A 20,944-nucleotide genomic window follows, 5' to 3' on the forward strand; every position below is an offset into this window, starting at 1 on the left:
GGGGAGATAAGCCGAGGTGCAGCGTTGGGCGAGCAGGCGCTGCCGGCCCCGGGGGGCAGGGAGCAGCCCCGGCACCCCATGTTTTGGCAGCGGGCAGAGCACCGGGGTCCGTGCCACACCGGGCAGGTGCACCCAGCTCTCCAGGGACTTTTTCCCCCTCCTTCCTTCCTTTCTGCCGCTTTTCTTTGCAACCCAAAGCAAACAGCCAGGTCCCTGCCCAATTTGGTTAATGATCTGGGAGATAAACCCTCCTGCGATAACGGCGGGGCACCGCCTGGCCAGGGACCGATGGCCAGATGAGATACCCGGGGTGGTGTTCACCTGCCGGGGGGGTCCTGCGGGAAGGGCAGCACCGGAGCAGGGCCCGCGCCCGCGGACTTTGCTCCTCACCGCTCGCTGGGGAGGCTGCCGGGGGTCACCCAGGGCACCCCACGGGCTGGCACCCAGCTCTTCCCAACCCCCCCAGGCTGCAAGGCAGGGTGATGTGGCCGAGGCTGGTGCCATCAGAGCGGCAGGGACAGGGCTCGCTCCCCGCTGCGTGGTTGTCCCCACGTGGGGACACGGCTTGGCTCGCTCGCTTTGGGCTTTGTCGCCAAAGCGCGGACAGCGTGGACACGCAGTATCTCCCAGTTTGTCCCGTCCCGGCTCAGCATCGTTTCCCCTGTGCCAGGGAAGAAGCGCAGCGATGCCGTGTGTTTTAATTTCAAAATCACTTTTTTTTCCCCTCCCCTTTTTTCTGGCTGTATCAGTGTGGGTGCAGCTGGGTACCGCAGGGGCTCCGGCAGCATCCCCAGCCGGGCACAGGGACACCCATCCAGTCGGAAAACCGCTGAGCACCGCTGGCCGGGGTTCACCACCGCCCCGTTTTCGGGGTGACGCTGGTAGATCGAGCCACCGGCCGGTGCCGCGGCCATCGGGCACTGGCGGGGAGCAGGGCTGGCTCCGGCAACACTATTTTTGTCCCCCTGTCTGGAACGGTTTTCTCTTTATCAGCGCCTGCGTGTTTTCTCTGCTGGGGATTGATACACAGAAGATGAAGTGCTCTGACATGGGAAGTGTCAGGCGAACGCTCTTATCTCAGAGACGTGGTCTCCTGACCCAAACGCCGCTGATTACCAGTGAGACGGGGGGAAGGGGGGGCAAAAAGCGGGGGGGAGAGGTGGCAGTTGGGCTCCGTTCCCCAAAAGCAGCCAGGCTATACGGGGTGGCAAAGCCAGAGGGGAGCCACCAGCGTTGGGGCTCTCCTGGGGATTTGGGGGTTTGCTGTCCCCTCCCCAGAGCCAGGATGGGGGGTGAGGACCGGTGGTCTAGGGATGCTGGGACCACAGTGGAGGGGCTGGAGGGACGTCGGGGAGTCAGCCGGGAGCCGGGCGTTGGAAACGCGGAGCAACGTGCACCGTGCAAGGGTCCGACTGCCACGCTCAGCCCTGAGGCCCCGCTGATGGCCACAGCCTGCCCGGCAGCTCTGCTCCCTGCCTGCCCCTGGGTCCTTCACGGGAGGGACCAGCCGGGCAAGGGGCTGCTGCTGTCCCTCCTCGGCGTCAGTTCGTGCCAGGGAATAAATCCCATCGGCTCCTCAAAGGCTCCAGCCCTCTGCCCTCCTCCTCCTCCCTATCCCGAGATGGAGCCGGTGGGGGCACGGGCAGGGGGATGCCGGGGACGCGGGGCAGGCAGAGCCAGCGCCACACTCGCTCCCAAAACCACTTCGCTGGGGATGAAAACCCAGCTAGAAAGGGAGCCGGGATCCCCACAGCCAGGGTGGCTTGCTGAGTGTGCCGGCTCCGTGCCAGCGCTGAGGGCTCCCAGGTCAAAGGCACCGAGGTGCTGCGGGCAGGAGGTGCCGCAGGAAGGGGAAGGCAGGCAGCCCTGCCTGCACCTGGCCGGGCAGAGGAGCTACGGGCAGAGGGCATCTCTCCGTTTGCCGGCATGTGCTGGAGGCTGCGGCACGGGGATGGAGGGTGGCACATGCCTAAGCACGGGGACCGGCCTGGTGACCCCAAAGACCTCGGGGACCTTCGACACCTTTGCAGACCTTTTTTCCCGGTGGGTTTTGCCAAGGGGCACTGGCTGCTCTCCTGGCATGCGCTCGGATCCGCGTCCCCGGCGGCACAGGGCTTCCTCGGTGGATGGAGGGGACCCACGGGTGACAGCGGGACCCGGGCAATCGCAGGTGCCGCCAGCCCCGCGCTCACCACCCAGCGCTTCCAGTCGCTCACCTTAACTCACCCCAGCGCCGAGAGGATCCAGATGTCAGCCCGGCTAATAAACACATCAGATTTTAATCTCCGCAGCCATGGGATCGCTTTATCCTCCCTGCACTTCCAGCTCTGAAAGCAATTTTGCCTTCAAACGAGCACAGCCTCCTCCCCGCCCACGGGACCCGGGCACTGGCTGTGTCTGCTACGATGCCCTCGAAGGACGGGGCTCCGGGCATGTGGCTTTAGGGGGCTCTTTCCAACGGTAGGGTCCCAGGGAGGGGACCGCACCTCTGCCCCGGAGCACCCCAGGGTGCTGGGAGCCCTCCCGGACACAGCTGGGTGCCCTGGGCACCCTGGGTTGCTTGCCGTCTTCGAGGAGCATCTTGTTTTTCGGGGTGCAGCATCCGGCCCCTTCCTGCCGTGCAGCCGAGGGGCAGCCAGCGCGCATCCATCTGCGTATTGGTTACCTGCCATCTTATCTGCGCTCCGAAAGACAAAGGCACAGTTAAAACATTTTAGAGCAGCCTTCATAGCGTATTAACATGTTATCTAACCCATTAAACCAGAGGCTTATCAGATAATCAAAGCCATTAAGCCCTGAAGCTGCTTCGACTTTGGGTGTGGGGACGGGAAATGCTCCTTCCGCTCGTGCGGTGCCTGGACCCCCTGTGCCGTACCCGGACCCCCCCCGGCGAGCGGCCGTATCCCACGCACCCACTGCAGACACGCGGTCCCAGGGCACCCGCCAGCAGCTCTCGGCTCCGAGCGGGTGCCCACGTCCCCGGGGACCTGGGGCTGCCGCAGGCCAGGGGTCCGGCTGGGGGGCACGGCGCTGATGCTGTGCCTGTCTCCCCACAGATGAGCTGGATCTGGCCGTGCAGGAGGGGGAGAGGCGGGTGCGAACCCGCAGGAGCCTCCCCGAGGGCTTCGCCTGGGGACCCTTCCAGGGCAGCATCCACAGCGAGCCAGCATCGCCGGGGCACGGCGAGACGGTAAGGAGCAATGCTGCTGCGGGCTGCCGGGGACAGCGGCGGGGAAGGTCCCAAGAAAATGAATTGTGTGGGGAGAGGAGCCGGTTTGGGAGGGATTTTCCCTGCCTGGGCTCCCAACCCCTGGGAATCGCCTGGTTTGGGTGCCCAGGAGGTTTCCCTGCCGTACGCTGCCCACCGCCCCGAGATCAGAGCATCGCAGGGGGACAGGATGCCGGCCATTCCCTCCTGTCCCCTCCTGCACATGGCCGCAGGCAAGCAGGCTGCTCGGTGGCACCTGTGTCCTCGCAGAGGAGATGGAATCGGGGTTTCCCACCCCAAATTTGCTCCCAGAGGACTCTGGTTGTGCTTGGAAAGCTCCAGGGCTCTGCAGCCCGTGGTGAAGGGGCGGGAGAGGAGGCAGCGTGGGGCACCGGGGGGGTGGTGGCTGTCGGCGGCAGGAGCACACCGTGGGCCGCACGCTGCGCCGGGGTGAGCATCGGGATGGGTGTGCATGGGTGTGCAGATGGGTGTGGGTGTGTGTGCACATGGGTGGGTTGTAGGTGCTGCATCCTCGCATCCCAGCCGCATCCTCCCCCTGCATCCCCACGCAGCCGCACGCAGGCAGCTCCAGCCCAGGGTCTTCGAGGCCGGAGAATCTCGCCCGGGCTCCATCCCCACCTCCTCCTCCTCCTCCTCCTCCTCTCTCCCTCGCTCTTTTTTTTTTAACTTTTTTTTTTTTTAGCTCAGGCCCGTTTATCTTTGCCGAATTAAATCCTTGATTAACCCTTATCTGCCCAGTTTGGCTCCCTATCTCCCGGTTGGCGCCGTGTGTCCAGACACCCGGTACAGGATGATTGATTTCTTAAAGATATGCGCAGCTTTTTTCTGATACTTCATTTATTGTCTAAATATTTTTGCTCCCATTTCAGCAGCTCCCTTATCGAGCCCGGCTGATGATTCCCAGCCCAGCTCTCCTCCACTGCTCGCCTCCCTCCCTATCTCTGCTCGGGGAAGCAAGGAAGGAATCGCAGCCCCATCCCTGATACGGGCTGTCGCCCTCGGGTCCCTTCGTCTTTGTTGCTGGCGTCGGGGCGGGGGGCACAGGGGGTCTCCCCCAAATTCTGCCTGGCTCTGCTCTTCGTCTCCACGTGGGAGATTATCCCATCCTGGGGTTTTAGTGGGAAATGGGAACACTGGGTGGCTTTAATGCCTCTTGTGGCATGGAGCATCGCCCGTGCCCATCGCTGCACTGATGGAGGAGCAGGAGGAGGAGCAGGAGGAGGAGGAGGAGGAAGATGCCTGCCTGCCCCCCCCAGCTGTTCCCATGGTGCCCCCCCAAAACAGCCTTGCTCGGGAGGGTGTGCAAACCCGCTGGCAGCACCAGCCCGGGGGTGCCAAGGGACCGTGGAGCCCCACATGCTGGCTCGCCCCGTGGCTGTCCCCCCACTCCATCCCTGCCCCACGTCCCCCCCAGCTGCCCGGCCCTGGGGTGATGCCCACGGGGAGGGGGACAGCGAGGGCATGGGGCCGTCCCGCTAACGCCGTCCCGGCGGATGCGGAGCAGATAGGGTTTCCGATGGTTATCGGGCCGGTGCAGAGCAGAGACACTGACCTCTTTGTTCCAGGGAGAACAAGGAAGGGCTCGCCACGGGGGCTGGGGCTGCTGAGGGGAGCCGGGGCAGGCACCCTGGGGTGCTGGGAGCACCCTGGGGTGCTGCAGGGCCCCTAGGCACCGCAGGGTCCTCCCTCCATCCGGGGGGCAGCCGCAGGTCCCCCCCATGCATGGAGCAAATTTGCAAAAGCTCTGCAGAGACCCTGCTCTCCCTCCCAGCCCCGGCACGGGACATGGGTGGGCCACCACGGTCCCCGAGGGAGCTCAGCCCATGTGCCACCAGCAGCACCCGTCCCCACGTCCTACGCGGGGGTGTCCCTAAGCCCCCTGCCCCGTTTTTGACCCGCTGTCGCAGGGGCAGGCGGGTTCCCACAGCAGCAGCAGCAGCAGCAGCAGCAGCAGCAGCAGCAGCAGCGTGCGGGTGCCACGTGTGCACCCACGGGGCGTGCGTGCGCGTGTGCGTGTGCGAGTGCGCGTGCGTGGGGTTTATCACGCTGCCGGCACTCGGCTCCTGGCGGTGATAAGGCCTCAACCGGCTGCGACTGTCAGGCTGAGTTGGAGGGTTTAGAAATATTGGGACGAATAATTAGATTTCATATCGTTACCGCGGCAGCCATCGGAGGATCAGGCAGATTAATTCCCCCCCCCCGCCCCCCCCACTTTCTGCTTATTAATATTCATTAGAGATGCGGGAAGGCAGAGCTGGGCACGGGCTGAGCGGGGAGTGCTGCAGCCCCCCACCCTGACCCCAGCCCGTTTCGGGGACGGGTGCTCACCCCCCTCTCGCTACCCTCAGCAGAGCCCACCCGTGACGCTGGTGCTGGGGGACGAGAGCTGCTGGCTGTCCCGCCTGCCCCTCGTGCCCGGAGAGCCCGACGCCAACGCCGTGATCTACAGGAAGGGTTGGTACCGGTGCCGCGCGTCCCCGTGCCCGGGGCGGGGGGTCCTGGGGCGGGGGGGGGGGGCCGGGCATGGCTGCCCCGGCACCTGGGGGAGGGAAGGGGTGCTGAGGGATGGGTCCCGGTCCCCCATCCATCCCAGCACCAGCCGTGCCCCCAGCTCGCTGCCGGTGCCTGCCCACCCCAGGCAGGGCCCGTGGCCCCCCCACGCCTGCTGGGGCAATGTCTACTCCTCCGCCTCCTCCCTGACCCACCGCTGGCCGTCCCTGTGGCTTCTCCCCCCCGCCCCCCCCCAGAGGGTCCCAGCATGCAGTGGCTGGTGCAAATATTGCTGCAAGCGTTAGCGCAAGCATCACTGCGTGCAGCTGGGGCAGGACTCAGTGTAAGCCTTGGTGCAAGACTCAATGCACGTGTTGGCGTAAGACTCAGTGCAAGCATTGGTGCAAGTGTTGGTGGAAGACAGCACAAACATCGGTGCAAGAGTTAATGCACGGAATGGTGTAAGACAGGGCGAGCATTGCTGCATGCATTGGTGCAAGACTCAGCGCAAGCATTGGTGCAAGACTCGGTGCACGACTCAGCACGAGCACTGGTGCAAGACTCAGTGCAAGCATTACTGCAAGCATTGGTGCAGGCATCGGTGCACGACAGCACAAGCATTGGTGCAAGAGTCAGTGCAAGCATTACTGCATGCATTGGTGCAAGTGTTGGTGCAAGTGTCAGTGCACGACAGCACAAGCATTGCTGCAAGCATTACTGCACGCATTGGTGTAAGTGCAAGCATTGGTGCAAGACTCGGTGCAAGACTCAGCACGAGCACTGGTGCAAGACTCAGTGCAAGCATTACTGCATGCATTGGTGCAAGCGTTGGTGCAGGCATCGGTGCACGACAGCACAAGCATTGCTGCAAGCATTACCGCACGCATTGGTGTAAGACTCAGTGCAAGTGTTGGTGGAAGACAGCACAAACATTGGTGCAAGAGTTACTGCCCAGAATGGTGTAAGACAGTGCAAGCATTACTGCAAGCGTTGGTGCAAGACTCAGCGCAAGCATTGGTGCAAGACTCAGTGCAAGCATTACTGCATGCATTGGTGCAAGTGTTGGTGCAAGCATCGGTGCACAACAGCACAAGCATTGCTGCAAGCATTACTGCACGCATTGGTGTAGGACTCAGCGCAAGCATTGGTGCAAGACTCGGTGCACGACTCAGCACGAGCACTGGTGCAAGACTCAGTGCAAGCATTACTGCAAGCGTTGGTGCAAGCGTTGGTGCAGGCATCGGTGCACGACTCAGCGCAAGCATTGCTGCAAGCATTACCGCACGCATTGGCGTAAGACTCAGCGCAAGCATCGGTGCAAGACGCTGTGCAAGTATTGGTGCAAGACTCCGTGCACGCACGGCTGCAAGCGTGGGTGCAAACCTGGGTGCAGGGTGGAGCGGGAGCCTGCTGGCAGGCAGGGCCGTGCCAGGCAGCGCCAGGCGTGGGCAGGCACCGCCACCTCCAGGCAGGCCGGGGCTCAGCCACAGCCCGGAGGAAGCCCCGGGCGCTGCCAGGGCAGCGGGGACAGGGACAGAGGGGACAGGGAGGGCCCAGAGCCATGCAGGCAGCAGCACAGCAGCAGGATGGGGGCTGGGGGCTGGGGGAGCCGTGCTGACCGCTACCCCCCCCCCCCCGCCCCGCAGATGAAGCCCTGTGGTGCCGGACGACGCGTGCCCTGCGAGAGGACGAGGCCGTGTGCGCCTTCGTGGTGGCAGAGCCGCCAGCCATCCCCAACCACCACACGGTGAAAGCGGAGCCCGGTGACTCGCCGTACCCGGCCGCGCTGCACTCGGACATCCAGCTGCTGCCGCAGCAAGCCGGCATGGCCGCCATCCTGGCCACCGCCGTGGTTAACAGTGAGTCCCCGGGGACAGAGAGCGTGGCGGGTGGGGGGACGGACGACACACGGTGCAGCCCGCGGGGCCGGGACCGCGCCGGGGGTCCCCGGCCCATCGTGCAAGCGATGTATGTCCCTTCCTTGTCCCTTCCGCTCCACAGAGGACGTCTTCCCGTGCAAGGACTGCGGGATCTGGTACCGGAGCGAGCGCAACCTGCAAGCCCACCTGATGTACTACTGTGCCAGCCGGCAAAGCGCCGGCTCGCCCGCCCTGGAGGAGAAGCCCAAGGAGACCTACCCCAACGAGCGCGTCTGCCCCTTCCCCCAGTGCAAGAAGAGCTGCCCCAGCGCGAGCTCCCTGGAGATCCACATGCGGAGCCACAGCGGTACGGCACGGCATGCCGCTGCAGCCTGGGGACGCCGAGCCACGTGCAAAGACCCCCAGGAGCCGGCGGGATGGAGGGGCAGGGAGGCTGTGCGGCTGCAGCACGGTGACCAGTTAGATGAGGTTCTCCCCCAGTTGGGTTACTGGTTTGGGGCTGCTGGCTTGTAGGTCTTGCCCCGTCTCAGCCCTGTAAAGTTGTAGGGGGCATCCTGCTTCCCGCAGCCGGCACCGTTCCCGCGGTCCCCGTCCCCCTTCCCTCGGCACTGAGGCGTCCGCCTGTCTGTCCTGCAGGAGAGCGGCCGTTCGTCTGCCTGATCTGCCTGTCCGCCTTCACCACGAAAGCCAACTGCGAGCGTCACCTGAAGGTGCACACGGACACCCTGAACGGTGAGTGAGCGCTGCCCGGCGTCCCCGCAGGGACAGCCCTGTCCCCTCCAGCACAGCCTGGGGACGTGGACCCGCTCCCCACCGGTCTCCCCCTGCCCCGCTGGGTGCCATCCTGCCAGCTCAGCCCCGCGCCGCGTTCCCCGCAGGCGTCTGCCACAGCTGCGGCTTCATCTCCACCACGAGGGACATCCTCTACAGCCACCTGGTCACCAACCATATGATCTGCCAGCCGGGCTCCAAGGGAGAGGTGTACTCGCCGGGGCCAGCCCTGCCCGCTGCCAAACCCCTCGCCCCCGGTGGGTACCGCAGGCTGCGACGTGGGAGGGGGGACACACGTGCCAGCGCCCTGCGCAGAGCCTGGCATTGCCACGGATGGCTGCGGCCCCAAACGGCTCCGGCCGCGGGGAGGGAGGCGGAGGACGGGGCGAGCATCCCTGTGTCGGGTCTGTCGGGTAATGGCAGTGCCTCTCTCCCCTCGGCAGGGCTGAGCCAGACGAACAACGCGCCCCTGCGGAAGTGCAGCCTGCCGGCGTTCCTGCCCGAGGGGCTGCCGGCGCTGCCGCAGCAGGTGGTGCTGCACGGCCCCCTGCCTGCCCCACCGCCTGGTCCCGATGTCGTGTCCCCCCCGGCACCGCCCGCCTCACCCCCCGACGCCAGGGCCAGCAAGCTCTCGCCACCGGCCCAGCCGCAGAACGGGGAAGGTCCATCATCCTCCTCCTCCTCCTCTTCCTCCTCCTCCTCCAGCGAGGCCGTCCGCATCAAGGACGAGCCCACCGGCAGCCCGGCGAGCGAGGCGGAGGCGCCAAAAAGCGGCGGCCCTGGGGAGGGGGGCGGCAGCCCCGACGCCTGCTCCCGGACCTCGTCCCCCCGCAGCCTGCCCTCGGCAAAGGTCAAGTCGGAGCTCGCCAGCCCCACGCCGGGCTCCAGCCCAGTGCCCAGCGAGCCAGGGACGGGCACAGCCGGCGGCACGGTCTTCCTACCCCAGTACGTGTTCGGCCACGAAGCCGCAGTGGTGCCGCAGGCGTCAGAGATCCTGGCGAAGATGTCGGAGCTGGTGCACAGCCGGCTGAAGCAGGGCCACGGCGGCGCGGTGCCGCCTGCCATCTACGCCGGCACGCCGGTGCCCAAGGGTGCCACGTGCTTCGAGTGCGAGATCACCTTCAACAATATCAACAACTACTACGTGCACAAGCGCCTCTACTGCTCCAGCCGGCACCTCGCCGAGGACAGCCCCCCCGGGGCGCGCAAGCTCAAAGCCCCCCCCGGGGCACCCAAGGGTCCTCCTGCCCCGGGGACGCTGCTGTCCCCCCTGGCGGGCGACAGGCAGGGGACGCCAGCAGGGGACGGGGACGCCGGCCGGGATGCCACGCCGCCGGCCGCCCCGCTGGAGGTGAAAGCGGAGGAGGGGGGTGGCAAAGCGGGGTCCCCCGAGGTGGAGGGGGGATCGGGGCGGTGCAGCGAGGACAGCCAGAGCCCTGGCAGCTCGGCAGGGGACGAGGGGGACGAGGACCCCAGCAAGACGCTGTGCGAGGCGTGCAACATCCGCTTCAGCCGCCACGAGACCTACGTGGTGCACAAGCGTTTCTACTGTGCCTCCCGCCACGACCCCCCCCTCCGCCGCCCCAGTGCCCCCAAAGTCCCCTTCCTGCCCCAGCCCCTCCGCACCCGCAAACGCCGCAAGCTCTACGAGATCCACGGGGCCGCTCACCGCCCCACCGAACCCCCGCCGGCCCCCGAGCCGCCACCGGCCCCCGACCCTCCGGGGGCTGCCCCCTCGCCCCGCTCCAGCCCGGATGCCGACGGTCCCATCGACCTGAGCAAGAAGCCGCGGCGGCAGGGCGAACCGGTGCCGGCGCCGCTGCTACCCTTGGCCGACTACCACGAATGCACTGCTTGCCGCATCAGCTTCAACAGCCTCGACAGCTACCTGGCCCACAAGAAGTACCAGTGCCCGGCCACCCCGCTGCAGCCCCGCACCCTCGAGCACCTCCAGAAGATGAAGGGGCCCATGCCTGCCCCCCTCAAGGGTCGGCGCAGCCCCAGCAGCCCCAGCGAGGGGGACCCCGAAGGCGTGCGGGTGAGGGTGGCTCCGGCGGGGAGCCCCGGCATCCCCTACCCGGGTGCATCGGGGGCGGACTCGCTGCAGCGTCACCCCAAGGGTCCCCTGCCACCCCCGGGGGCGAAGGGACCCCTCTCCGCCTGTCCCTACTGTCCCCTCAACGGGGCCGTCAAGGGCGATCTCCTCGAGCACTTCCGTAACGCCCACGGGCTCTTCGTGGCCAAGCCGGCAGCGGCCGGGCAGGGGCTCCCCGACACCCCGGTGCCCGGTGCCGGCAGGACGCCCGAGCCCCCGCTGCCCACGGCATCACCCCCGCGCCCGCCTGCCCCCCGCCTCCGCCGGGACAGCTTCAACGGCAAGGAGGGTCGGGACGGCAACGGCAGCCCCCGACCCCCCGCCTCGCCCCAGCCCCCCGCTTCGCCCGGAGCCCCCGAGGGACTGCGGGAAGCTGCCCGCAAGCCCCCCACGCCCCCCGCCTACACGGACAGGGGGGTGCAGACCCCCCCAGCCAAGGCTATGCCCGGCCCCGTGCCCAACGGCAACCACAGGTACTGTCGCCTCTGCAACATCAAGTTCAGCAGCCTCTCCACCTTCATCGCCCACAAGAAGTATTACTGCTCCTCCCACGCCGCCGAGCACGTCAAGTAAAGCTCCCCCACTGCCCCCCACCACTGCTTGGGGGGCTGCAGGGGCTGGGGGTCCGGGAACCGATGGCCAGCACCCTCCCCTTGCAGGGGTCGGGGTGATGGAGGACCTCCAGGAGGCTCTGCCAGGGCGGCTTCGGCATCTGGAGGCCCCTCTGGTGTCCCCAAACTTCGCCCCGGGTTGGGGGGGGTCCCAGGCCGAGGACACTGCGGGGGGGAGCGTGGTGCTGGCTGGGGGGCCGGCCCCCCCCCCGGCCCCCGGTGTGTGCGGAGCCCTTACCTCTGCCCCTGCCACAGCCGGGGCCGATGCTGCAGGGAAACTGAGGCAGGAGGAAGATGCATGGCCCTGCCCCAGCCAGGGGTCTGGCGGGGGGGGGCTCTGCCCTCATGTAGACACTACAGGGATGGGGAGGGGGCACGGCGCAGCAGAGCTTGGCCCCAGGCACCCCAGGAAGCGTGTGCGTGTCCCCACCACGGACCGGACCCTGCAGGGAGACAGCACTGAAGCCGAGGATGAAGCAACCCTGGGAACCGTGTGTATAAGCGTGTACAGAAATAAATATGTCTAATAAAGCCGGGCTGCCACCTGCGTGCGGGTGGGGGACACTGCAGGGGCTGGCACAGCCACCGTCACCCTGTGGGGTCAGAAGCATCAGGCTGGGGACGGGGACATCGAGTATGTATAGCCACGGGGAGGCAGGGACAGCACGCAACAGCGGGGCAGAGCACGGCACCCCCGTGCTGGCCCTGGCACCCCTCGGTGGCACCCACCTCACCCTGGGTGTCACACGTGTGTGGCACGGGGAGGCGCAGCCGCCCGGCTGGGCTGCAGGCTAATGGCTCATTAATTATCAGGTTAATGAAGCCCCCACAGAGCTCTGCTCTCTGCCACATTGGCTGTCCCCACGCCAGAGCCCCAGACCCCTGCGGTGGGGTCCCCAGGGGAAGCATGACTCGAGGTCCCACGTCCCCTGCAGTGCATCGCAAGGGGGGGCAGGAAATGCCCCTAAGCACAACCCACAGCTCACCCCAGTGCTTCCCAGTATAGCACAGGTGGGTAATGGGTCATTCCCCTCCCTCCCAGCTTGCCCAGCCTGGCTGGCAGGGCTTGCACTTGGGGGACGCGGTCCAGGCTCTCAGTCTCCCCCTCTTCCCAGTGAGGGACGTGACTGCCAGGTCACTATAACCCGGTGTCACCCCAGGCTCTGTTTTGTTTCCCAGTCCGGTATCCCTGGAGCTGGGGCGCATTGCGGTCCCCATGGGGAATGGCTGGGGCCACAGGGGCTGCCCTTGCACAGGGCTGCCAAGGGGGCCGGGGCCCCCAGGAGCTAAAACACCCGCCCCAGGGCAAGAGGGGTGCACCCTCCCCTCCTCATGGCTGGCCTGTGGTGCCAGGAGGGGGTCTCGGCTCTGTGCCGGGCCCTGCGTGCCAGCCAGGGCGCAGGGGTGGCAGGGAGGAGGACGAAGGCAGCAGCTCCCTTGGGGAGCGCTTGCGACAGGTCCCTTCCTCGCACGCGCTTGCGCCACTGCCCGGCCCAGCCCCAGCATGCCAAGTGGGGCAAGTGGCTGAGCCCCCCCCAAACCCTCCCACCCAGCAAAAGCGAGATGAGATGCAGCTGGCATCAGCAGAGCTTTACTTAAATAAATATATTTACAGAGTACAGATATTACAGAGAAGAACCGGCCACGTAAAGCACAATGCAAGGAGAGGCTGTGCCGGGCATCACAGCAGCTTCATCCCCGGGTATTGACCTAGTGGGGTGCCGGGACCCCCAAGGGATGGGGAGGGGGACAGAGGAGGGGGAACAGGGCACCCGACTCACTGCAGCATCTTCCTGTGGGGCAGCGGTGGGAGGCTGCAGGGCAGGAGGCTCTGCAGCGGCGGGCTGCTCTCCGCCTCCTTCGGCTCTTCCGTGGCATCCAGGAGCTGCTGCATGTAGCAGGAGGTACCGAGCAGGACGTGGCCGGTGGCCTGCATGGTGAAGAGCGTCCAGCGCAGGGCTTCCCTGGGCAGGGAGGAAGGGGGTGAGCATCCCTCCTCGCACCCCACAGAGGGTACGGGCAGCAGGGCTGGTACCCCACTGCAGCATCCCCGCTCCTGGAGCCATCTCCGGGCCCCCCCCAGCACTCACTTCATCAGCCGCTTGGCCCCGTAGCAGCGCAGGTCGTAGGACATGCTGTAGGTGCCGTAGAGCGTGGCTTTGACATTGAGGCAGCCCAGGTCCCGCGGGTTGGTCTTGTAGAGGTCGAAGGTGACGCAGGCGACGTCGATCCTCCGAGGGGGCTTGCGGGACAGGCTCAGCTGGTAGCCGGGTGTCTAGGGGACAGCGGGACCAGGGTTACCCACCCTCCCGGTCCCACGTCACCCAGCATCCCGGGTACATCCCAGCCCAGCATCCTTTCCCCCCTGATCCCAGCGTGGGATGCACAGGACAAACCAGGCTCCTGCTCCCCAGGGGAGCGCTCACCTTGGAGGCAGCCCAGGTCTGCCCCTTGCTCAGGGCCATCAGCACCGTGCCCTCCTCCAGCGTCCGGAAGAAAGCCTCCGTCTCCACCGCAGTGCCGTCCTCATCCAGCACCAGCGAGACGGGACCCGGGGCGAGCAGGGCGCTCTGAGCCTGCAAGGGTGCTGGGGATGAGCGGGGCTGGGGGCGGCCAGCCCACCACCCACCTGGGCAGACGGACAGTCCCCCGGCAGACAGACAGACAGCCCCCAGCTCACCTGGTGCAGCAGCTCGGCAAGGCTCTGCGCCATGATGCCCTTGCGCAGGCTGCGGTCCCAGTTGCAGACACGGTAGGGTCGGGGCCGCGGGGCTGGGCTCGACAGCAGCTGCTGGGTCATGGAAGCACTTGCCGAGACACATCTGGGGAGGGATGGATGGACGGATCGGGGTGTCCTGAGACCTACCGCCAGCCCCAGGCAGTGCCAGCCCCCCAAGTCTCAGTGGGGAAGCAGCACATCCACTGGGGGAGCCGAGAGGTGCCGAAGCAGGGAGGGCTTCGATGTCCCCCACCCCAGGGACGGTGGCTCCCGGCACTTACTTGGAGACAGGGGCAGCCAGGCGCAGGCTCAGGGACTTGGCGTAGTCCATCTTCGCAAGGAGCACAGCCCAGCCTGCTGGGGAGGAAGGATTCAGCCCTGGACAGGGGTGGGCTCCAGCTCCTCTCCACCCCAGGAGACCCCTTCCCACCAGCACCTCCTGTGCTCAGCTCCGGCAAGGCGGTGAGCCGGCACCCCGGCTGCCTTTACGCAGGGGCCGTGCCTGCCCTTTGGCCGGGGCCAGACTGGCGGTGGCCGCCCGGGCAGAGTCTGCTTGCCAGCACGGCTCTTGCGCAAAGCGGCGCGTGGGGCATTGAGTCAGCGCTGGAGCAGAGGTGAGACGCAGGCACGGGGCTGCACCCTCACCCTAGCCCCTTGGGGGGCAGGGGGGGACAACAAAGGCTTTGGGGAGTCATGGGCACCCACGGTGGCAACCCCAGCCCTGTTGCTGCAGGGACGTGTGGAGGATGTCGTGTGGAGGATGTCGTGTGGAGGATGTCGTGTGGAGGGTCCCCATCCCCATCCCCATCCCCATCCCCATCCCCATCCCCATCCCCATCCCCATCCCCATCCCCATCCCCATCCCCACTCACCTCCAGCAGACACCAACACCTCTGCAGTGGAGCTTCCCCCCCACCACCCCGCCTCGCCTTATATAGCTGTCACCCACAGACTCCGCCCACCCAGCCCCACCCCCTCCCGCCTGAGCCAATCCCCTCCTGGCCTGCTAGCAAAAGGGGTGGGGCCAGTGCAGGGGGCGGGGCCGGCGTCCCGCGGGCTGCCCGAGCGCTGCTCCTCCGCGCTGCGCCGGCGAGACCCTCCCAGCGCTCCCGGTAAGCCCCTCCCAGCGCTCCCGGTAAGCCCCTCCCAGTGCCCCCAGTAAGCCCACTCCCAGTGTCCCCAGTAAGCCCCATTCCCAGTGCCCCCAGTAAGCCCCCTTCCCAGTGCCCCCAGTAAGCCCCCTTCCCAGTGTCCCCAGTAAGCCCACTCCCAGTGCCCCCAGTAAGCCCCCTTCCCAGAGTCCCCAGTAAGCCCCCTCCCAGTGTCCCCAGTAAGCCCACTCCCAGTGTCCCCAGTAAGCCCCCTTCCCAGTGTCCCCAGTAAGCCCACTCCCAGTGTCCCCAGTAAGCCCCCTTCCCAGTGTCCCCAGTAAGCCCACTCCCAGTGCCCCCAGTGAGCCCCCTCCCAGTGTCCCCAGTAAGCCCCTTCCCAGTGCCCCCAGTAAGCCCCCTTCCCAGTGCCCCCAGTAAGGCCCCTCCCCAGTGTCCCCAGTAAGCCCACTCCCAGTGTCCCCAGTAAGCCCCCTTCCCAGTGTCCCCAGTAAGCCCACTCCCAGTGCTTCCAGTAAGCCCCCTCCCAGTGTCCCCAGTGAGCAGCCTCCCAGTGTCCCCAAGTAAGCCCCCTCCCAGTGCCTCCAGTAAGCCCCCTCCCAGTGCCCCCAGTAAGCCCCCTCCTAGTGCCTCCAGTAAGCCCCCTCCCAGTGCCCCCAGTAAGCCCCCTCCTAGTGCCTCCAGTAAGCCCCCTCCCAGTGCCCCCAGTAAGCCCCCTCCTAGTGCCTCCAGTAAGCCCCCTCCCAGTGCCCCCAGTAAGCCCCCTCCTAGTGCCTCCAGTAAGCCCCCTCCCAGTGCCCCCAGTAAGCCCCCTCCCAGTGCCCCCAGCGAGCAGCCCCCAGGGCGTTTTGCATCTCCGGGCCCCCCCCCGCGCCCCCCGGGGCTGACCGTGGCCCCAGGCCGGGGCGCTGGGACCGGCAAGGGGCCCATGGGGCCGCTGCCACAGCCGGGTTGGCAACCCCCGCGGCCTCGGGGTTGCCAAGGGGTGGCCGGAGGGCGAGGAGCGGCCGCGGGCCCTGGGCGAGCTGCAGCAGAGGGGGCTGCAATGGGGTGCCTGGGGGGGGGGGGCTGGTGGCCCCGGACCCTGGGGCTCAGGGCGGCTGCAACGGGTGGGCCAGGCAGGCCACGAAGGTGCTGAGCAGCCCCAGGGGTTGGGGTCACATCCTGGGGTGGGCACGGAGGAGCCGCAGGGGTCGGGGTCTTGCAAAAGCAGGATGGAGGTGTTGGATGGAGGACCAGGAGAGCGGGCACGGCTAAAGCCCCCCGGGCACGCAAGCCAGCACGGGGAGCAGCCCCCCAAACCCAGGTAGCCGGGAGCACCGACCAGGGGAGCTCATTAACACTTTGATTAATGATGGGGAGGGACGGGGCGCTGAGCAGGCCGGACCACGGACCACGACCACGACTGCTGCCGCTTGCTCCCGTTGGCATCGGGGAGAGCGGGAGCAGTGCCCGCAGTGCCGCCCAGGCCGGGGCGGGGATGCCAGAGCGGGGTACGGGGCTGACCGGGAGGCCTGCGCCCCACGGCCGTGCGCCATCGCCTCCGGCGCGTTTGCGTGCACGCGTGAGCGTGCCCGTGTGCGGCATACTTGTGTGTGCACGTATATATTCCTCCACGTGTGCAGGTGTATCTCCACGTGTGCGCGCATCTCCACGCGTGTCATATCCAGCTGCGCGTTTGCGTGTATCTGCGCCTCCGTCTCTACGTCCATACATTTATGTGTACATCCATGTGCGTTCACGTATTTCTGCCTGTGTTTTCATCTATTTCTGCGTGCGTGTTCACGTATTTCTGCGTGTGCGGACGCATGGAGGTATGCGTTAACACCGGCGTATGCACGTGTGCGCATCTCCACGGCTCTGCGTGCAGGCGTGGCTCGCTGCGTGTTCACACGTGCAGCTCCGTGAGCACACCTGCACCGAGCCGTAGCTCCACGTGTGGGCGTGCGGGTCTGCACCCACAGTCACGCGTACAGGCGTGCGCACACGCAGGCATGCATACTTCCACACGCGTGCATCCCACGCTCGCGTGCAATCACCTACGTGGAGCTCGCCGTGCTTGCGCGCCCACCTGCGTGTATGTGCACCTCCACGTGCGCGCACGCCTCTGCCCCTCCGCACGTGTGCACCCCTCCCTGTGTGCGTGTGTACCCACGCACGTCTGTGCACGCGTGTGTGTGCAACCCTCCCTGTGTGCGCACCCCTCCTCGCGTGTGCACGCGTGTGCGCGCCCTTCCTCACGTGTGCACGCACATGTGCACCCCTCCTCGCGTGTGCACGCGTGTGCACCCCTCCCTGCGTGCCCGTGCGTGCGTACCCACGCACGTCTGTGCACGCGTGCGTGTGCAACCCTCCCTGTGTGCGCACCCCTCCTCGCGTGTGCACGCGTGTGTGCACCCTTCCTCGCGTGTGCACGCACATGCGCACCCCTCCTCGCGTGTGCACGCGTGTGTGGGCACCCCTCCACGTGTGCGCACGCGTGCACACCCCCCGGCGTGCACACGCACACGCACACGCACACACTCCCCCCTCCCCGTGCGCGTCCCCTTTAAGGCGCGGCCGGGGCGGTGGCGCGCGCGCGCGCGCGGGAAGGGGAGCGGAGAGGGGAGCGCGCCCGCCCGCCCCGCCGGCCGTCGCGCCTGGATGACGTCACGCCATGGCCGCCCTGCGCCGCCGCGAGTAGAGGCCCCGTCCCGTCCCGTCCCGCGCCTCAGCCCGCCGCCGCCGCCGCTTCGCTGCCTCCCCCGCCCGCCCTCCCCGCCGCCCCGGCCCGGCCCGCCTCGCCCGCCCGCCCGCCCAGGTGAGCTGCTGCCCGCACGGCCGCGCTCGGCGGGCGCCGGCTGCGGCCTAGCGCCGGGGAGGGGGCGGGCCAGGCGCCGCCGGAACCGGGGGGAGCGGCCGCGGGGGGGTGGGGGGGGGGCGGCCTCAGGTTGGGGGCAGCCCCGGCGGGGGATGCTGGGGAGCGGGGGCACCCCCCGGGTTTGGGGGGGGGGTGAGGGAGTGAAGCCCTCGGTGGGGGTGCTGGGAAGGGAGGGGCGGCTCTGGCTGGGAATGGGGGCGGGCCCAGCGCGGGGGGGCCCAGTTTGGGAAGGGGGGTGTGAGAAGGGAAGGGCCGGTTGGAGGCGATGGGAGGGCGGCAGCCCCGGTTTGGGGGAGGGAGTTGGGGAGGGCAGCCCCGGGGGTGTTGGGATGGGGCCGGGGGTGCTTGGGGTGGGGAGTCCTTGGTTTGCGGGGGATTTGGGGGGTCGCCTCATTTGGCGGGGTGCAGCCTTACTTTGGGGGGATGTTGCAGGGGGATCCCCAGCTAGATGGGGGGTGCTGAGGATGGGAATGGGGCAGCACCAGCTTGAGGGGGGAGCCCTAGTTTTGGGTGGGTGTTAAGGAAGGGAATAGTCTCATCTAGGGGTGCCGTGGGGGGGCAGTTTGCCTTCTGTAGGGCAGCACGGGGGGTGGTCGGACCCCAGGGGTGCAGGCAGCTCTGACTGTCCTCTCTCCCCAGGCAGGTGGGAGCAGGGAGAGCTTCAGCAGCCTTGGCCCGGGGGGCACAGCAGAAGGACCTCAGCCTGGCAGGAGGCTCTGTGAGGTAAGGGAGGCGTGGGGGGAGCTGGGGCCGGGGTGGGGAGAAGGGCCAGGAGCCCACAGCGGCACCAGCTGCACGTGGGGGTCTGTCCTGCGGTGGGTGGGTGGGTACATCGCACGTGGGGGGTCCATTCTGCGATGGGTGGGTGCATCACCCGCATAACACTGGGTTGTGTTGTCCGCCCGGCGCAGCAGGAGCTGTGAGGTGCTCCTCTCCGCTCAGAGCTGCCCTCGTCTTTGCGAGTGCTCTAACACGTAGCTGCTGCAGGTGGTTTAGATTCCCTCCGTGAGTCGTCTCGGCAGGGTTGCCTCTTCAGAGCTGTCCTTTTGGCATCCATGCTAATATTTTCTTTTACTGCCATCGGTAACTTCTGAAACAACTGCTAACGGTGCTGCTTTGGCTGTAGTAAGAGCAGCACCTCCGAGGTGTGAATTCTTTCTCCTGATCTTCCTGGAGTTTGTCTAGATTAAAGAAAAGGGTCACAGTCTAATCAAAACAACTCTTTGCAAGACTGCTGATCGAATGCTCTGAGTAAAGTTAGCCTCTTGAGGGTGATTATCCACAAATCCTACAGAATACAAGTATAATCGTACTTGTTTTCTGTCATGGAATTGAGGCACTGATAATTCAAAATTAGCATTTGCCAGCGGAGAGCTGCAGGAAGAGCTGTGTGTGCCCCAGCAATAGGAAAATCAGTTACACTGTGAAAACAAACTCCAGCTGCTTGCAGCTCCATTTCTCGTCAAGTTTCGATCCCAAAGTCTGCCTGACAGAAAGCAGTGGTTAACGTTGCGGATCGGAGCTCTCTGAGCTCTTCTTTAAAAATCAGCTCGTTGAAAATGGCTGTCACCAAGCAGTTCTCTTAAATTAGTACTGAAAGGCAGCTCAGTTTTCTGCGTTAAAAGCCTTCCTGACAGCTGCTAGGTAATTGAAGTTTGCTACGCATCTTCATAAGTCAGTGCTTCTCTAAGGATGGCACATAAGTGTGTATTTTGGTTAATTAACCTTGTTAAAGACCATAGTTTCATTTGAAGCAAAGGACTGGGTGCTTTGTTTTTGTTCTATGTGTCTTTTCAGTTTTATGTGATACTCCTTTCCTGAATCACGAGGCATTTTATTTCCTTCTGCTCCTGTTGTCGCTACTCTTTCACGCTTTTTCCCCATTGTGGTTCCTGCCCATTGCTTGTGCTTTGCTTCCGTTTTCCAATTCTTTGTTCCCAAAATCTTTTGGTGGTGTGTTTCTCTTCTCGCCTGTCCTGTCAGCGCTATTTCCCATTCATTCTCCTCAACTCACTGTTCTTCACCCATCCTCGTGGCTTGACTTAGACCATGTTCCAGAACTTTTCTGTTCTGCATTAACCCCTGGTTTTCGTCTATCTGATTAATGGAAATGTTTTGATTTTGCATCAGCTGTTTGGCTGTTCGAAAGTGGTTTTCTCCTTTCTATCACAAAGATTTCTGCCTGAAGCAAAGAGGTTCCTTGCTTCTTTCCTTCACGTCTGTCCCTTGGCCACCCCGGGAGCTGTGAGGTCTCTGCTGGGGGGGCACAGAAGTTGGGTATGCGCTTGGTTCTTGCCGTCTGACTGACCATTTGTAGGATTTCAAGATTGAAGCTGATGGCTCTGTCAAGCTCTGTCAGTTTTCCATAGGGTATTTGGTGCCTTCCTGCTACCGGAGGTGCTGCAATTGAGCCGTTTGTTCCCATATTCTATCCAAGGTGTATTTCTTGTTCACTTGGAAAAAGCTTTTTGTGGCACCATGTAAAGGCTCAGCCTTGGAGGGAGGAATTTAATGAATGGAAATAATGCTTGCCAGGAGTATTTTTTTGTTGGTGGCTGTTTCAGATCCCATCTTAACTCACAGCTTTATCCTGCAGGTGCTGCAGTGGGTTAGAGTAAGCTGCCGTCCTGAGGTAGTCCTTTCCATGCTAGTTCCAGTTCATCTGCTGCCAAGACACTACCTGCAGCAGCAAGTCAGTTAGTTGTACACAAAGCTTAACTTTGTTGGCTTAATTGAAGATGCTGCTCAAACTTTTCATGAGTTCTAATTGAAAGCAGCACAGCGTAGAGCAATAAGAAACAGAATTTGAGCCTCCCGCCAGCAATAGGCACCGTCGAGAGCCACGGATCCAGAACGCGTGTCCGTGAAACGCTGCGCTGCCTTAGAGCGGCGTACGAGGTACATGTGTGACCACAGACTAAAACCTGGTTGGCATTTCTTCCTTCTAGTTTTGTACCTTTTGATGCTGTTCATTTAACAGAGAGTAGAAGTTGGGCTTGATCTTGAAAACAGACCTGCTGCTAAGAATTCCAGTGCTCTGACTTGTCTACCTCTTGCCTTGGGCAAATCACCTAACAAAAGCGTAAGGTTAAAAATATTATTTAAAGCGTATCTTGGGATTAAGTCGCAATATTGAAGTTGAGTTTTAAAAAGCAACTTGCATAGCAAAGGGCTTTTTTC

The 20,944-nt window shown here is 64.8% G+C and overlaps 3 protein-coding genes and 1 long non-coding RNA gene across 14 annotated transcripts in view; 2 read left to right on the forward strand and 2 right to left on the reverse strand.

Moving 5' to 3' along the window:
• ZFPM1 (zinc finger protein, FOG family member 1) overlaps positions 1–11,643 on the forward strand; it is a 35,337-nt gene extending 23,694 nt beyond the window's left edge. For 2 of the 4 annotated variants that reach the window (XM_072872773.1, XM_072872775.1), the window contains 7 exons: positions 3,057–3,190; positions 5,578–5,683; positions 7,366–7,578; positions 7,721–7,945; positions 8,236–8,331; positions 8,478–8,627; positions 8,814–11,643. In XM_072872773.1, coding sequence (XP_072728874.1) covers positions 3,057–3,190; positions 5,578–5,683; positions 7,366–7,578; positions 7,721–7,945; positions 8,236–8,331; positions 8,478–8,627; positions 8,814–11,038 — 3,149 coding nt within the window. In that variant the 3' untranslated portion in view covers positions 11,039–11,643. The remainder of the gene's footprint in view (positions 1–3,056; positions 3,191–5,577; positions 5,684–7,365; positions 7,579–7,720; positions 7,946–8,235; positions 8,332–8,477; positions 8,628–8,813) is intronic. The other 2 variants (XM_072872774.1, XM_072872776.1) reach the window with 2 other exon arrangements.
• On the reverse strand, positions 2,261–5,216 carry LOC140656720 (uncharacterized). Its single transcript, XR_012044136.1, has 2 exons — positions 4,782–5,216; positions 2,261–2,677 (listed from the first exon to the last, which is right to left on the reverse strand). It is a non-coding gene; the product is annotated as an uncharacterized lncRNA (long non-coding RNA).
• A 1,014-nt stretch (positions 11,644–12,657) lies between the features above and the next one.
• Positions 12,658–14,685, reverse strand: CIDEC (cell death inducing DFFA like effector c). 2 transcript variants are annotated; one of them, XM_072872788.1, is made up of 6 exons: positions 14,668–14,685; positions 14,077–14,149; positions 13,757–13,898; positions 13,503–13,652; positions 13,167–13,351; positions 12,658–13,040 (listed from the first exon to the last, which is right to left on the reverse strand). In XM_072872788.1, the coding sequence occupies exons 2-6, from the start codon at positions 14,124–14,126 to the stop codon at positions 12,854–12,856; spliced, it is 714 nt and encodes a 237-aa protein (XP_072728889.1). In that variant the 5' UTR covers positions 14,127–14,149; positions 14,668–14,685; the 3' UTR covers positions 12,658–12,853. The 2 variants fall into 2 exon arrangements, with proteins under 2 accessions (XP_072728889.1, XP_072728888.1); XM_072872787.1 differs by having other exon boundaries at positions 14,077–14,152.
• A 2,961-nt stretch (positions 14,686–17,646) lies between these two features.
• Positions 17,647–20,944, forward strand: part of ZC3H18 (zinc finger CCCH-type containing 18) — a 50,550-nt gene continuing 47,252 nt past the window's right edge. For all 7 annotated transcript variants that reach the window (XM_072872777.1, XM_072872778.1, XM_072872781.1 and 4 more), the window contains exons 1-2: positions 17,647–17,704; positions 18,404–18,487. The gene's annotated coding sequence lies outside the window, so the exon portion shown is untranslated. The remainder of the gene's footprint in view (positions 17,705–18,403; positions 18,488–20,944) is intronic.

This window comes from Ciconia boyciana, chromosome 9 (genome assembly GCF_034638445.1).
Source record: "Ciconia boyciana chromosome 9, ASM3463844v1, whole genome shotgun sequence".
Classification (NCBI taxonomy): domain Eukaryota; kingdom Metazoa; phylum Chordata; class Aves; order Ciconiiformes; family Ciconiidae; genus Ciconia; species Ciconia boyciana.